This window comes from Sarcophilus harrisii, chromosome 5, assembly GCF_902635505.1.
Source record: "Sarcophilus harrisii chromosome 5, mSarHar1.11, whole genome shotgun sequence".
NCBI lineage: Eukaryota > Metazoa > Chordata > Mammalia > Dasyuromorphia > Dasyuridae > Sarcophilus > Sarcophilus harrisii.
Window position 1 is genome coordinate 252,888,065 of NC_045430.1, and position 17,302 is coordinate 252,905,366.

At 42.7% G+C, this 17,302-nt stretch overlaps 1 protein-coding gene across 1 annotated transcript in view; it reads right to left on the reverse strand.

Moving 5' to 3' along the window:
* SH3BP5 (SH3 domain binding protein 5) overlaps nucleotides 1-9,749 on the reverse strand; it is a 74,218-nt gene extending 64,469 nt beyond the window's left edge. The window contains exons 1-2 of the mRNA XM_031940238.1: nucleotides 9,305-9,749; nucleotides 6,899-6,961 (exon numbers count right to left, since the gene is read on the reverse strand). Of these exons, the coding sequence (XP_031796098.1) occupies nucleotides 6,899-6,961; nucleotides 9,305-9,469 (228 nt within the window). The 5' untranslated portion in view covers nucleotides 9,470-9,749. The remainder of the gene's footprint in view (nucleotides 1-6,898; nucleotides 6,962-9,304) is intronic.
* Between the last annotated feature and the right edge of the window lie 7,553 nt (nucleotides 9,750-17,302).

Sequence of the window (17,302 nt, forward strand, 5' to 3'; positions counted from 1 at the left end):
AAAGGCCCGAGTTCAAATTCTGCCTCAGACTCTCTGCTTGGCCAAGGGATTTACTTAAATCTCTCCAACTCCTTCATCCCTGAAATAATAGTAGCAGCTGTCTCTGGGGGGTATAAGCCCCTGTCTTTTACCTTTTTTTGTATCCCTACCACTTAGCCCTGTGCCTAATTGCTCACTGATTGACCGAAATGAAATCGTTTATAGAAGGTGCTTTGCAAACCTTAAGGTGCTACATAAATGCTAATTATTAGTATTATTATTACAAATTGCATGAACATGGTAAAGGTCAGTGTGGGTCAAACCAGTTGGAAGTCCAGATCATCTTCAAGCCAGTTGGCTCCATACCAAGAATAAAAAGGCTCACCTGTCTAGAACACATGCTCTCCAACCTGCCCTTCCCCCAGGAGGCACAGCCAGCTGCTGATTGCTCAGGACTAAACAAGCCAGTTTGTGGCTTACATGGGTCTCTGCCTCCTCCTCCTCCTCCTCCCTTGGCCTAACTGACTTCTAGCTGAGCCACTGACCTGAGATAACTCCTCTAGAAGTGACAAGACAGAGGAAACTCAATCCAACCTGACCAGCTGTAGAGTGTGGCTAATTTTTTTTTAATAAAGATGTTGAAAAAAATTGTAATTACTGATTATATCAATGTTTGTAAATCACTGGGGAATTTAGTTTTCTACATAGTTTCTGTTCTCCTTTAACATAAATATGTAAAAACCAGCTTTCCAAGGTATTAAAAAAGTAAATTTTTAAAAATTAAGTAAATAAGGGGCAGCTGGATGGGGCAGTGGATAGAGCACCAGCCCTGAAGTCAGGAGGACCTGAGTTCAAATCTGCCTCAGACACTTAACACTTCCTAGCTGCCTGAGCCTGGGCAAGTCACTTAACCCCCAATTGCCTCAGCAAATAAATAAAGTAAATTAAGTAAATAATTCATTTTACCTTATTCCATATGCCCATAATTCCTTCTTGTTAAATGACTATGAGCTCATCATTCATGAATATTTTGCTGTTGTTTTCTAAATTTAGACTTTTAGTTTCATTGTGGAAATTCTCTGTGTGGAATCTACCCCCATTGCTCAAGACTTTCAACACATCTATACCTTATAGGGAAAAAAACTTACCTGGGGCACTGATGTATTAAATGATTTAGGATTTTAGGAGCATAGGGTTAAAGCTGAAAAGAGCCATTTGCTCTGATCCTCCCTTTTTTACAGATAAATGAGCTGAGATGCAAATATAAGGTGACTTGCTCATAGTGGCAGGGCCAGGACTTCAAGCCCAGTCTCTTATGTCACTCCATCTTTGTAGTATATAAAGGACTGACCTCAAAGCCAGAAAAACCTGAGTTTGAGTAATTCCTACAACACACACATTGGCTGCAAAACCTTTGGGCGAGTCACAACTAGTCAACACTAGAAGCCTTGGCAAGAAAGGACCCACCTGTATTGGGAGAGTTTTCTCACCAGGGGAGTTTCCTCCACTAGTGAAATCTCACTGTTCTCGCTCTATACCGACATGTCCTTCTGCCCCACTCAACATTTACATTTCCACCAAAAATCTACACTCAGGGACATGAATCCTCTTTGTTAAAAGGCTAATTCTTTCTTTACTATATTGACTCATTCATTCAATAAAGCATGGCTTATAGGATTCGGAACTAGAAGGAAGCTCAGAGACCCAACTAATCCAACCCGTTCATTTTATGGATGAGCAAATGGAAGTGACTCTTCCCAAGAATCAGAATTGGACATTAAAGTCAGATTCTATGAATCCAAACCCAAGCTCTTTCCACTATATCCAGGGATGATGACTTCCTCCATACTCAAAGACGGCAGAGATCTGGTTCTTGGAGGCCCCTTCAGATAATATCTGAATAATTGCCACATGGATCTTTAGAATTTAGGACCAAGTCAAAGAGAGACAGAAGAGTTAAGAGGGGTCAAAGTGAAGAAAGGGAAGTAGGAGGCTAACTGGAAGCCTGTAGGATAAGCTTAGATTATCAGGACATTTTATATTTTGAAAGGGGGTTTTGGAGAACCAATTGCTAGACCTAGATTCAGACACTAGGCTACTACAAACCTAGATAACCACCCCGAAGCAGCAACAGAATATCTCTCCCTGACCTAGTTTATCACTTGGCAATCTCCAAGGCTCATTTACCTACAGACATTACGAATTTATGTTCACTACTGTCTTATGAAGAAAGAAGGGCAGATATGACTTAAATCATTTCACTTTCTATGAGCCACAGTTTCTTCATCTGTAAAATGTGATCCCAGGACCCTATGTTAGCCTTATTTTTCAAGTGAGGAAACTGAGGTTTAGATTAAGGCAACTGTCCAAGGCCACAGAAGTAGTCAATGGTAGAATTAGAACTCAGGACTTTGGATATCTGACTATAGCTTGCTACTTCCTCAATACAACAGGCAGAACCAAGAGAACATTGTACACAGTAATAGCAAGATTGTTCAATGAAAACCTGTTACTGACTCGACTATTCTCAGCAATACAATGATCCAAGACAATCCCAGAGGACTAATGATGAAGAGTACTATCTGCCTCCAAAGAAAGAACTGATATTATCTAAATATAGACTGAAGCCTTCTATTTTCATCTTTATTCATTTTCTTTTGCATCTTCTTGCACAAAATGATTACTATGGCAATATTGTACATAATTGCACATGTATAACCTATATCTAATTGCTTATTGTCTCAGGGTGGGAACAGGGGAGAGAGAGAGAGAGAGAGAAAGAGAAAGGGAGAGGGGGGGGAAGGAGAGAAGGAAAGAGTGAGTTTAGAACTCAAAACTGATGAATTCTGAGTACAAATTAAAGAATACTTTTTTCCACTTTTGTTATTTTTCCTGTTTTTTCTTTTGCCACACAGCTAATGTTTTGTAAGAATTCACATGAATAGCTGAGATCATATAACTTGCTTTGTCAGTGGCGGGGGAGGGCTGCAGGAACAGAATTTGGAGCTCAAATAAAATTTTTAATGAATGTCAAAAATAAATTGGTAAATTTTTTAAAAGAATATTCAAATCGATCATTTACTTCATACATGAGGAAACTAAGGTTCAGATATGTTAAAGAGATTTGTTCAGTGGTACACAGCTTTAGGTAAAATGAGATCTTCTGTAAGCTGCATCTTCTGACTCTTAATATAAGTAAATTCAATGATTCTTTGAGAAAGCATTTTGTAAACTGATGAATACTATATAATTTATATGTAATAATGCATAATAAATATTATTATGAATATAAATATTATAATATTACAAATATTAATATTCTTCTGCACACTTTGACTTCCCACCTCTTGACATCAGAATACTAGTGACAAATGGTATAAAAAATTATCACCAAACACTCTAATGGATATCAAGAAATAAAATCCAAAGCAGAAAGGGAGAAGACAGAAAAAGTAAATTAAGTATTCTCTTTTATTGTCCATACTTTCTTCCTAGAGGAGTGATGGACTGTGAATACACAATGTGACATATGCCATCAGATAGTCACTGTATCAAATAGTTTTGTTCTACCGCTTTTCTGTTTCTTTGTGTTGACCTCAGAGTCAGAAAAAAAAAACTGCATTCAAATTTTATCTCTGATATATACAAGATGTCATTTAACCACTGGACAAATCATTTAACCACTCAGTGGTCCAGGCAACTATGTAAAGGCTGTCAGCTACAAAAGATTAACAATCTGAATTAGTAGAGGTGTTCTCACTTGGCAATTTTCGCAATAATGAACTCACAGATTCAGACTTTATCTTCTTCCCCCCCCAAAAAAAAAATGGAAAAGATTAAAGGGGAAAGACTATGATGTAAAAAAACCAAGAAAATGAGTAAAAAAAAAAAAAAGTGTCCAAGGATACCAAAAAACTAAAGTCTTTCTGACAGAATATATCCTATCCATGTCTCAGGTCCTGCAATGCCTTTCTCTGTCCCTTAGCATCAAAAAACTAGCTGCTCCATTTTTTGGGCTCACCTCCAGAGGCCTCAGATTAGATAATTCCAAATGTCCCTTGCATCTCTGAATCCATGAACCTATGATCTCACACTGCCCCAAGTGTTTTTGCTTACAAAGTCTATTAGTCACTCTTGGCTATGACACCCATTAAAACAGCCAGACAGCAACAGCCCCACCCTTCAACACAACATGATCGTTTATTTGGCGTTCCTCACTCCTCATTCTCCCTTCCTGGGGACAATCAAAGAACAAGAGAACACCTGTTCTGGGGGCTATGGGAGGTTGGAAGCATCCTGGCCACAGCTGCCCCTCATCGAGGCTTAGTTAAGTACATCCAAGGTGAACCTTGAAAAAAAAGCTTAGACAAGCTCGTTAACAAGCTAAATTGCACTTTAGTCTCACAAATCAAGAAAAGATTCACAATCACCAAAAATTCTCTTCAGGGAGAAGCCAAAGCATTCCCTTAGCCAATCCAATTCCCAGCATTCCACTTACTCCTAGGCAGGGTTTGAGTTTTTATTGCTACTTCAGTTTATACAAAAATGTCCCCCAAAAAAGGACAGAAAAAGTAGTAGTGGTGCAAGCCAAAGAAAGAGACTGCAATTCTGTCTCAGCCTCTTGATGCTCTGGAAAACTTTTCAAAACCTCAGTTTATTCATCTGTAAATTGAAAGGATCAGCCTAGACCAGTGGTCCTCAAAGTGTAGTCCAAAGAATTGTTGGGGTTTCTGAAACCCTTTCAAAGGGTCCACAAATTCAAAATTATTTTTTTATTTCTAATGTAGTAAATAGCTATAAATATAACTCATGTGAACAAAAACTCATTGAGTAGATCCTAGATAGTTTTTTTTAACAACATGAAGATATTGAGAACAAAAGTTTGAGAACCACTGACTTAGACTATCTGCAGGGTTCCTTCCTAAGGGGTCACAAATTTAAAGATGGAGGCCAGGTAGCTCAGCCACCTCCCTTCCTAATTGAGGAAGTCTGTATTCCTAATTGAACACAGGCTAAAAACCTTGTCTAAGATCACAGAGTCATCAGGGGGTAGGATTTGAATTCAGTTCCAGCCAATGCTTTCTTTCTAAATCAGAAGATCTTAATCTCAAACTGTTAGAAGGTCTGTTATCTTGGGGGATAAGAGGAATTACATCTTTATTTCCATACACACAATTTCTTTTGTAATCCCTACACATTTCATTTTCTGTATTTAAAACCATAATTCTGAGGACTCCACAGACTTCACCAGACCAACTACAGTGAAAGCCCCAGATCTCTGAGCCTGTGTTTCTCTCATTCCTTCCTAATTTGTATGACCAGAATGATATTAACTCATCTGAGCCCAAGCAACACAAGCCCAAGTTCAGCTACAAGCTACATCTATATTGGCTAATTCCAAGTTCATATTTGTTATTCAGTTCTGACTCATTATGTCCCCACATTTGAGGTTTCTTAGCAAAGATACTGAAGTGGTTTGCCATTTCCTTCTCCAGCTCATTTTACAGATGAGGAAACTGAGGCAGACAGGATTACATGACTTGCCCAAGGTTGCACAGCTTAGTGAATGTCTGAGGCTGGAGTTGAATTCAACTAGGCCTCCAAGATGCCTAGATCTGGGGCACAGAAACAGAAGCTGGCAGGGTATTTCCCCAAATTATTCTGTCAACATTTACATAATATTTACAAATGTGCCAATCTTGGACAAAGAGAAAACCCAGAGATTTTCTTCTCTTAATTTACATTTGACTTCAAGATCGAACTTAAAAGTTTGAAATGGCTTGGAAATCATCTACTGTCTTCTTCCCTCCCCATTTTACAGATGAGAAAACTGATACCCAAAGAGAAGTTATTTTCCCAGTCACAAAAGCTAGTCAATCTAACTATTTTTTTCTGTTAAAGCCTCGCTGAGACAATGGATCACTCTATAGGATTTAGACTGTTCCTCTCAAAAGCATCATTTGAATTCTGCCACAAACAAAAAAAAATTGTTTAAATTTTCCAAAAAATGAAAAAATCCAACCATTACCCAAAAAGAACCAGGGACCAATTGGTAGCCATGGAGAAAATAAACCTGTTTACTATTTAGTTCTAAAATGCTTGTGGAATTTAGCCTGGTGTTTGGCACACAGGAGGCATTTAATAAATACTTTTTGACTTGCCGAAATGTAAATCAAACTTGCCCTTTAGAATTTTTCCCAGCCCAAAGACTTCGCCTTGCTAAATAGCTCTCTGTACCATTTAAAAGACTACATGTCACACACATGCAAAGGATAAGGCTGTAATTTGCTAATTCTGCCCTTTATTTCCACAGCCAGACTGAATAAACATGAAATAGTGCCAAGAATACAAAAAAAAATGTTAATGGCCACCCTGAAATATATGGGAAGGCCTCAAAGCTCATTACTCTCAGTTCAATCTTTTAAGACAAATTTATCAATCACCCATGTGCGTGAGACTGGGGATACAGAGGTAGGTCAGTGGATAAGTATTTATTGAGGACCTGCTGGGTATCATTGTTGGAAAGACTAATAATGCTATGATCTCTATTCTCAAAGAGTCCTATGTCTCTCATGCAGGGGGTTAATTAATCTGGGTGAGAGGGGACTTCCTGGACCCCACAAGCTCCTGGATTATGCTGCCTAGATCTATCAAGCTTACTAAGTACACTTAGTCAATATGATGCAATGTAGACCTTTGAGACTGGGTCTAAGTCAGCTCCAGTAATGATAATTGGGGGATGAATGAGGAACCAGGCTCAATTTATTTCAGGTAGCCATTTGGCAAGCTCCCAAGGAGGGAACCCCAACAATCTTCTCACGACCATTAAAATCAAACAACAGCCCCCCCCCCTCCAAAAAAAAGAAGACCTTGGTGGAAACTTTCACAGACAGAGGAAGGAGAACACAGAAATCCCTACCTCAAGCTCAGTTTCCCGCCTGTTAATGTCATCTGTGGACTGATTTAGCTTCTCCAGTTCTCCCTGGGGAAAGAAAGAAAACAGTTTAAAGTTGGGGCTTCCTAATCAAAGTGGTGTTTGAATCTGGATAGAGGGAAACTATTACACTTCTACCATCTCTAACTGGAAATTAGCATTTCCTTCGATAATTTAAAAACATACTTCAGAGAAAGGGATCATTAGGCATCACCTGACTGTCCAAAGGGAGCATGGCTCAAAAAAGGTTAACACCTTGATTTAAAGATTATAGGAGTTTTTGTTTTGTTTTTCAAAGTAAATATAATATGTTACCTGGAAGCAGAAAGAAAGAGAACAAAATAGAAGCAAAAGGGAGAATTATTAATCCTGACAACCATCCCAAAGAAAACAGATCAGATTGGTTGGAATGTTAACTCAAAACAGAAACATGGATGAACTTTCTCCTGTTTTAAAAAGGGGTCCCTGCTTAAGGGGAGAAAATGTGAAGTGTGTGTGTGTGTGTGTGTGTGTGTGAGAGAGAGAGAGAGAGAGAGAGAGACAGAGAGAGACAGAGAGAGACAGAGAGAGACAGAGAGAGACAGAGAGAGACAGAGACACCTAAGATCTCAAGACAAAGTTTTTTTTGTTTTGTTTTGTTTTCTGATACTCCCACTAAGGATTATTTCTCCTTGCTTGTCAATGCAAAGCCTTATTTCAGGAATCTGACTTCAGAGCAGCAGAATCTGTTACCCTGGCACTCTCCAGAAGGAAAGGTTGATTGTCTTTTTAACAAAAGGAAGCCTAGACATCCAAAAAAAGGTTAAGCACCTACCCAGCTCATAAAACCCTAAGCCTCTAAAGCAAAGGCCTGACTTCTGACAATAGCTCGGAAGGAGCTGAGGGCTTCTTTTTTCTTGTTTGTTAATGAATAGATGTAAAAAATAATAATAATAATTCTGTCATCTAGGTGATCTGCTTAGCTGTTTTGAAAATGGCTAACTTTTATTATGACTCTGCCCTTCCACTGATAATTGGGGTTTGTATGAGTGAGTTAAAGTTGTATGATCTGTACTCTGGAAACAAAGAACCTTGCTCTGAAAAGCCTCTAAAGAAGGGGGTGGGGGAGAGCCTCGTTGTCAAGGGGTCTAAATTGAATATTTTCATTCAGAAGCATCTTTCTCGATTTCCCACCTGACCTTACCTCGCTAATCGGTTCCAACAATTCATTCAAACCCCATCCACAAAGTTAAATGCTCTTTTAATTGATTTGTGAACTGAAAAACCAATTAGGGTTCGGAACAATTGCATAAGAGCTTTTAAGTAATAGAAAAATGACCCTGGGGTGGAAGGAGAAGCAAGATCTTGGGAAAAAAAATAATTTCTTGGGTTGTGTGTATGTATTGGGAGCGCCCAGGGAGGGGGAAGAAAGGGGGTTCCCCAACCTCAGTCTTTGCCTGAATTCTGACCTTACAGGGTTTTTAAACTTGTTTTTCGGGGTCAGCCCCTTTCCCCTGCAATATTCTAGCTTAAATCCTCCTTGTTCCTGCTACCTCTTCGCTGACTACTGCCCCGGTGATAATAAGGAAAAAACAGGCTTTGCTGCAAGGACTCGGGCCAAGGGGCCGGACTGCAGCGGGAGCCCCACCAAAGTGACAATGAAAGCACGTTGGCTGACAATGAATCAGAGGAAAGGGAAGAGATTTCTCTGGAGATGCTGGGGACTCCCGCCACCTGCGGCCGGGGGCACCTGCAGACTCAGCTGCGGAAAGCAGAGGTCCTGGGCACACCGCGTCTCTGGGGGAGCTCTGATGCCCACGAGAGCGGGGGAATACCCTCATCACGGGACGGGTCCCGTCTCCGTGCACGAGGAAGGCGAGGAGCTGGGAGATTTTGCAATTTCGTAGCCAGACCTAGAAACCAAGAGTGACTGACCCAAGAGGTAGAGAGGGAGGAATTCAGGCTCCGGGAGCCTCCCACTCGCCCCCCCACCCCCGCTTTTGTCCTTTGTTGTCCGTCTCCCTCCGAACCGCTAGTCATTCCCACCCCCAAATGCAGCCGCAGCCCACGAGCAGCGCGCGTGGGTGAGGTAGGCGAAGTGGGGGGCTGGGGGTGCGCCCCGAGGAAGGGGTGTCCAGACCCCTGCCATCTCCCCTCAACCAGCCTGGTCTTCCCAAACACCAGCCCCGCCCCCAAATTAAGTCGCCCCCTCCCCAGCCTGCAGTCTACTGGGGCGTACCGCACCCACTGGAGGGAGGGAGCGGTTCGGGGTGGGGGTTTCAATTCGGTCTGAAGGGGGAATGGACTAACCCCGGACAGCTTGGAATGGGGGTGGGGCGCTGCAGTCCCAGCCCCGCAGCCCGCAGAAACACTGCCGAGAAGGCTCTGCGCCCCCTCCCCCCAATCTCGTACCTGGATCCGGGGGTCCACCTCCTCTTCCTCCTCCTCCTCCTCCTCTTCCTCCTGTTCCATCATCTCGGGCTCCATCTCTTCCTCGTCCTCGGTGGGTGGCGGCGGCGACTGGGGGCCATCGCCCAGCCGCTCCTCCGGCCGGCCCCGTTTCAGTGCCGCGTCCATGCGGGCAGTTTAGGGTGCAGCGCGGCCCCGGAGCCTTGGGGAACCGTGGGCGCCTCCGGAGCGGCCGCGGTGCCAACCCTGCCCGTCTGGCCGCGCCCCCGCGCCCTGGACCTCTGCGCAGAGCCGAGACCCCCGGCGGCGGAGAGGAACGCAGGCGGCGGGGTGTCCAGCCTGCCCCGGGCGGACTCGTCTTCCCCTCGGGCCGGGCCGCTGCCGCTGCCGCTGCCGCTGGAAGGGGGAGGAGGAAACGCGGGCGCCCGCCCCTTCTGCTGATGCTGTCAGCGCAGCATCTCTGCCTCCTCCCTCGCGGCTCCCTCCTCCTGGGCAGCCCTGCCTCCTCCCACTGTCCGGCCCCCCTCTCCGGACCCAAAGCCCCGGACCCCCGGCCGGCCCGGCCCGACCCGGTGGCCGCCCGCCCGCGGAACGCTGGCCCTCCCGGGCGGGGCTCCCGGAGGCTAATGAGGGAGCAGGGGGCAGTAATTGAGCTTTAATTGTTAATTCTGTATTGACAATTCCTCTGGCGGTCACCGCCGAGTAATGAGGCCACTGGCAAAGCCTCAGATGGGGCAGGGGCCAGATTCTCTAGGTTCTTCTCTAGGTAACTAGAGAGATAGGTATTAATATAGCGATACTTCGAAATACATGGTCACTGTATAACTATGTATATAATTACATACACGATACAAATAACGATATCCCTATAAATGTTATAGTCTCTAAACAACAATATCCTTAGAAATAAATTATACAGCAGTAACTATGTAACTATATTCTGTATAAAAATAACTATAGTTACATCCTATATATAACCCTAACTATGTACATAGTTATAGATACTGGAAATATAGTTCTAGTTGTAGGCTATATAACTAGAGTATTATACATATATTCATATTTGTCATTGGACTGTGTACACACATGTAAACTTAAATATCTTTTTTTAATTTTATTTTTCTTGGGTGTTTAGGGGGATCTACGTTTTCTTTCACAACTTTTATAGAAACGTTTTGCAAAACTTCATATGTGCTTTCTTAATGGGGGAGGGTGGAAGCTAAGGGAGAGAATCAGGAACTTATCTAAACCTAAATATCTTTTAAAATTCATTTTTAGGGAGGGGAGAATCTGATTGTCTCACTATCTGACATGGGTTAATGAAGCAGAAACCAGGTTTCTGAGACTAGGAGTCCAAACATCTGGATTCCCATCCTCCACTTGTGACAGGAGGCTCCTGAAATTTAAAAGGGTGGGAGCCTTAGGGATCAGGACCTTTGCTCAGTCACTTGAGGATTAAGCAGGAAGGCCTAGGAAGAACCTGGGACTTAATAGCTAGTCTTCTTTCCATATAACTCCCAAGACCACAGTCCCTACCCTCAAGCATCTCCCTTTTCTGCACTGGATTCATTTTTAAGGTTGAAAAACTTGTGACTTGGCCCAATCAAGTGTCTCTAACCTTAATTCTCATATAACCTCCCGAGTGGTTTGGACCAAAAAGTCTGAAAGGTTCCTTTCCACTCTTTGAGCCTGGGATGAAGCGCCCTTGGTATATATCTGTACATCTCTGCTCTCCTTCATTTGTGTTCTCCAATCAGTTCCTTCAGTCAGACTGCTTGGGGATATCTCAGGCTGCCCAGAGTAGCTTCCTGAGGCAAAGGGGAGAAAGCAAGGGTCTGCTAGTAAATGTTTGACAATCAGCTGACCTATAGGAGAGGAAATCTAGCAAGACATACTGCATCATTTAATTTGAACATTAACATTTTTCCCATTGTGTAAAGGGTCACAGTGAGGAAACTCTGGGTAAGGTATAAGACCTTTCAGCCCAGAAGGAACCTGCTGACAATGTCTGGTTGGGCTGCCCATCTCCCCTAAGGGCTCTCGGCCCTTCTGAGAAGTCAGGGGGTGGTGACAACCTGTGTTAAGATTGAAGCAGAGTAATACTAGGTGGAAGTGATACCAGGTGGCAAACTCCATACAATAACAAGTTGTTCATGTGGTCGCACGTGCTCAGTGTTGTTTTTGTCACATTATATAAAGGGGAAAGTCCTTGAAATAAACGGACTCCATTTTCCACCATCCTTGGGAGTCCTGCCTCATCGCTTCTCCACTAGGAAGGTTTATTTTAATCACCCCAGTGTGGGGGCCCTAGAAAGCAGGACTCAACACCATTGTTTTCTCAAATCTAGATAAAAAGCAAATCCAAAAATATCGAGCCCTAACTTGTAGTTTGCCGATTTCCAAGATGTAAAATCTCATGCTGAAAATGCAACAACTGGCTCTCTCCCGCTGCTCCCAGCAGACCATGGGGTGAAATGTTCCCCTTTTGAAGATTGTTCTTCATGGCCAAGGGCACCGTCTCAGAGGTCTTAAACCCCAGAACTAAATCTGCTTCTCTTTTAGGTGAACCATGCTGGCTATATATATTCTCTGGGATTTCCCCAGAAATAAGAAGTGAAAGGGGGGGGAAAAACACCTCTGACCTGTCACCTTGAAAAGGGAAGCAAATCTTGCGGTGATTTTTTTCCATCTTTTCTAAATCTCACTCTGTGAAATACAGTCTGCTAATTAATTCGGAAGCTATCAATTCCCCAAGAATTTATTAAAGTGCCTACTTTGTGTTGGAGATACAAGTACAGAACATGAAACAATCCCTATTTCCAAGAATCATCCAAAGCTGTCTGTGTGGGGAAATGTGCCAGGAAAAGCAGCCAACCTCTCAGGCAGAGACAGAGAGCAAGCACTGACTGCTCAAAGACCCTGAAGTTCTAAATCCTTGCCCTTAGCACCGGATCCAAAACTGGCAAGGGAGCAGGGGTACTGTCTTACCGTCAGGAGGAGATTCCTACCTGAGCATCAGAATGACTGTTCTAGCAAAAGTCATTGTGAGGTTGATGTAATACTTTAAGTGAAGTGTGCAAAGCACTTTCTGGGATTTCATCTGACCTTCACAGCAACTCTGGTAGGTAGGTGCTATTACTAATGCTTTTTTACAGATGAGGAAACTGAGGCTGCATTAGATTACTCTACCGCCCAGAGTCACATAACTAGCAAATGTCTGAGGCAAGCTCCTCACTCAGCTCTTCCTAATTTCGGTTCCCAAACTCTCTCTACTCTGCCACCTATTAGGACCATCTGTTCATCTAGCTGTATTTGTCTGTCTATCTATCTCTATCTATCTCTATCTGTCTTTCTATCTGTCTGTTCTGTTTAACTAATTAGCTGTGTGTCTATATCTGTCTGTCTGTTCCTATTTACCCGTCTATCTGTCAGTCTACCTATCTGTCTGTATCTACTACTTATCTATCTATTTAATCTCTCTATATAGCTACCTACTGCTGTCTAGTTCTATCTACCTACTTATCTGCTTGTCTATCTATATCTACCTACTTATCTCTGTCTGGCTGGCTGTCTATCTAATTGTCTATCTAGCATCATCACAAGAAGTCAAGAGAGCTAATGCAAAGCAGAGGAGGACGGGGATGCGATTCTGGGCTCAGGGCTTTGGGATTTGGGTTAGGGGGTGCTCCCAATGGCTTGGCTGCCCCCCGGGCACACTGATTTTTGTGGTCAGCTCTTAGTAGAGTCTGACCTGTGCCTTAGAAGTTATTCTGCATGTATCTTATTGTACTCCAGAGCAATGTTCCTAAAAACCTAGGCACAAATTAATCCTATTTTAAATGTTCTCCAAGAGCTTACAATTCACTCCTACGGTGAAGCTTTCTTGGAGCAAATAATTACCCCCTTATGCACGTGGGTGTTTTAAATATTAGCATTTTCATGAACAACCAGTCCCCAATTTTCAGTTTCCTCTTTTTATTCCTGCCTAATCAAGGATATACCTTGGTCCATGAGAGTGAAAAGGATTCTGGGTTTGGAGTCCGAAGGACCTGCGTTCAAATTGGAACTCAGACACTTCTTAGCTATGTGACCCTGGGCAAGTCATTTTACCCTGTTTGCCTCGGTTTCCCCATCTGTAAAATGAACTGGAAAAGGAAATGGCAAAACTACTCTAGTATCTTTGCCCCCCAAAACGGGTCACAAAGGGCCTGACCCAGCTGAACAACAATAACCAAGAGTGACATGGTGGAAAGGGCCCTGGACTTAGACAGGAGACTCATCTTATGTTTGAATGTTGCCTCTGTCACTTGCTGGCTGAAAGTGAGAAAGTTCCTTCTCTCTGAGATTCCATTTCTTCATTTGTAGACAAGATGAAAGGCCTCTCAATACCATAGATAGAGGCCTTGGAGTCAGGTCCTTTCTCTCAGGTATATCTATACAGAGGGAGAGAAGTACAGTACTTTGCTTTATGGGACACGGAACATAATTCTACTTTAAATCATACTAAAGACCTACAATTGTTTCAGCTTCACTATATGTCTGTTGTATGAGTGTGGACACATACTCCATTGATGCAGCTTCCCTTGCCTTAATATATTGTCGTTGAGGATAGCAGCGGCTGAATAAAACCATTATCTTCTGGCCAACCCAGTGAGGAACGGCTACAAACTTAGCTGGACTGCTCCTCAGGAAAAATTGAGCCTGTGCCTGAAGGCAGGCAAGCTTGGCAGAACCTGCCAGGGCTCGCATTCCCCCTGGCAAAGTCTTTGTGAAATCATGATAAATGAATGAAAAAAGCAATTGGAATAAAAAAACTGGCACTGTGATGAGTGCTGGGGATAGAGTTGCTAAAGTAAGTCCGGAGCTGCCCTCAAGAAGCTTACATTCTAATTGTAAGAGATAATCCACATGGAAGAATAGTAACCAAGGAAGGGTCTTGGGGCCTGGGAAATCAAAGGAATGGAGAATTAATCCATTTTTATTATTATCATTCATATAGCTAAGAAATATCTGAAACTAGATTTGAATTCTGGTCTTCCTGACTCCAGATCAAGCGCTCTATCCATTATACCACCAGTTGCCCCAAGTTGACCCATAGGCCAGTCCATTGAGCTGACCTTTCCAGAAGCAACTAGTCAATCAACCAGCGTTTATTTGGGCCTACTATATGCAAGCTCTTTGCTCTACTCTAAGGATTTAGGTACAAAGAATGAAACAATACTCACCATGAACTTATATTATAATGGAAGACACAAAAAGGACATTTAAAATATATGTAACATAATTATAAAATTATAAATTATTATAAAATTATAATTGTAAAATTCACAAATATATGTATATGTATAAACAGGCTAATTTAAATATACATTGTATATTTACATATACATGTAGAATGAACTGGAAAAGGAAATGGCAAAACCACTCTAGAGTATCTTTGCCAAAAAAAACCCAAAAAGCATCACAAAGGGCCTGACCCAGCCTGGGATGAGATCACTAGTGATTGGGGAGATGAAGAAAAGCTTTACATAGATGATGGCACCCAGCCTCTTAGAAGAGGACTTTACAACATAAGGAAAAGAGAATGAATTCCATGTATGATGGACCACCAGGCCCAGGAGAAGACCCAGAAATGGGAGCAGGATTGGTATGGATTTGATGAGTGTACCCAAAATAAGAGGTAGAAAACTGAGGCGGGATACTGTGGAGGGGCCACGCCAGTACAAGATGGCAGGTGTGGTACGGTCCACTCTGGGGCTCACGGTCACCAACCCCAGCTCCAGAGCCAGAAGCTCAGCCTGGAGCTGGAGTCCCAGGGCTGAGCCCCAGGGATCAGGGGCACAATTTCCAGAAATATCAGAGAACGACCTCTTTTTAGGAGACATTGGAAGAAGACTTCAGTGAAGGTCAACTGCCCACATCTGTGATACCTCTGATACCAAATCCTCAGTCACGGGCACAATCCTAAACATGGCATGCTTGCTACTAGGAAATACAGCCTGTTTTATTATGATCCATTCCTGAGACCCACTGCAGCAAAGCCGGGGGACCTTCTGCCCAGGATTTTATTTACAGAGAGGTAGGCTTGCTTTGAAATAACAAATAAGCCTTGCCCCTGGGTGTGGGCCCAGTATCACTGGTGCCTAGGAGGCAGCAGATTGATAGATGACTGAGGCCCTGTGGAAAATTCCGAAAAATGATATTTGGATACAGCATTTCCGGCACCACTGATATCCTGTTTATTTTTGTAACTTCATTTCTGTTTGTTTCTGTCCTGAGGATACTGGCCCAGAAATAAGGTATGTGTCTGTTCCTTGTCTACTCCCTCTCTGAAGTCACAAGTCATACTCAGTACCTCCAGAACACCCGATGATGGCCATTTAAAATGAAGGATGCAATCTGGCAGGAAGGAGACGGTGATTTCTGGCAGTATGAGACTGTTACGTCCTTATCTGATACTCATGGCCTCTTCAAGGTCCCTCTCCTTCAGTGGCCCCGACAATGCTAGCTCCCTGAGACTTGGTGGAATGGCTTGGAATTTTGAAGCCCCCCAAAAAGTTTTCAGAAGCAGCCATATTTCTCTTTGATGGCCAAAAACTGAACAGGACCTACGCCACATCAGGAAAGATTGAAAGAACTAGAGAGGTCATAAACCATAGATTATAGACTTAGAAAAATCCTTCTAATCTAACCCTCTAATTTTACAGATGAGTAAACTGAAGCACATAAGGATAAGTGATTTGCCTGAGATTACATAGGGAGTAAGCATGAAGAGACAGAATTTGAAACTGGATTCTTTTACACTTTATAACCACAGTTCTTTCCACTGGTTTAGTCAATCAATCAGCTAATCAATTAAATTTCTACTATGTTCCAGGCACTGTGCTATTCACTAGGAATATGGATACAATGAAAAGCAATAGTTAGTTTTTTTATATTGTTTTGAGATTTGCAAAGTGTCTTAAAATATCTCATTTGACATCCACAACAACCCTGGAAAGAGGGGGCTATTATTACTTCCATTTGACAGGAAATTGAGGCAAACAAGGTTAAGTGACATGTCCAGAGTAACACAGGTAATAAATATCTGAGGCTATATTTGAACTCAGGTCTTCTTGACTCCTGGTCTAACATGCCAGCTGCTTCAAATAATAAATAAAATGAATCCACCGGACTGACAACGAGCTCACTATCTAATGGAGAGAATAACAGGTATGTAAAAAAAAAATAAAAACAGCATAAATGTAAAATAAATCAATGCAAATATACATACAAGGTGGTTTGGGAGGACACAAGTGTTGAGGGAATCAGGAAGGATTTCTTGCAGAAGATGGGACCTAATTGGCTTATGCAATGGTGAAGAAGGAGGACCTCAGAAGGCAGAGAAGAACCGTGGTGACTTAGAAACGTGTGAAAGGCTGTCCCAGGGGAAGAGGAGTCTAGGAGGGTAGCACCAAGAGAAATAGAAATGGATTTGGGCTAACTGAATGTAAGGCAAAATATTCCAACAATTCGAATTCCCCCTTCTCCCAGAGTAGTGGGCTGCCATTAAGTGGTGCATAATCACTCATTTGAGATCTTCCAAACAGGCCAGATGAAGATTTGGGGGATATGTAGACAAAAGATTCTTATTCAGATAGGATTTGAACTAGTCTCCTGAGATCAATCAATCACCATTTATTAAGTGCCTACTGTATGCCCAGAAGCAAAAGGACAGACTTTGGACTTTGGGACGTGCCCAAAAAGTGAGAAAGGGGAAAATGAAATCCAGGCCAGCTCTCTACCCATTATACCACACTGCCTTTTAATGTCATTCTAGTCAGTGCAAAGCCCTTATGACTCTCATTCTGTCCTTAAGAGCGATGGACCCCAGCCTGGCCTGTTAATGTTTTCTTATTAAAAGGGCTTCGATTTTCTTTTCACTCAACTTAGTAATGGCCAAAGCCAATTCTGTATTTATGGATGCCCAGCCTTGTCCCAAGCGCCATGCTAAGTATCATA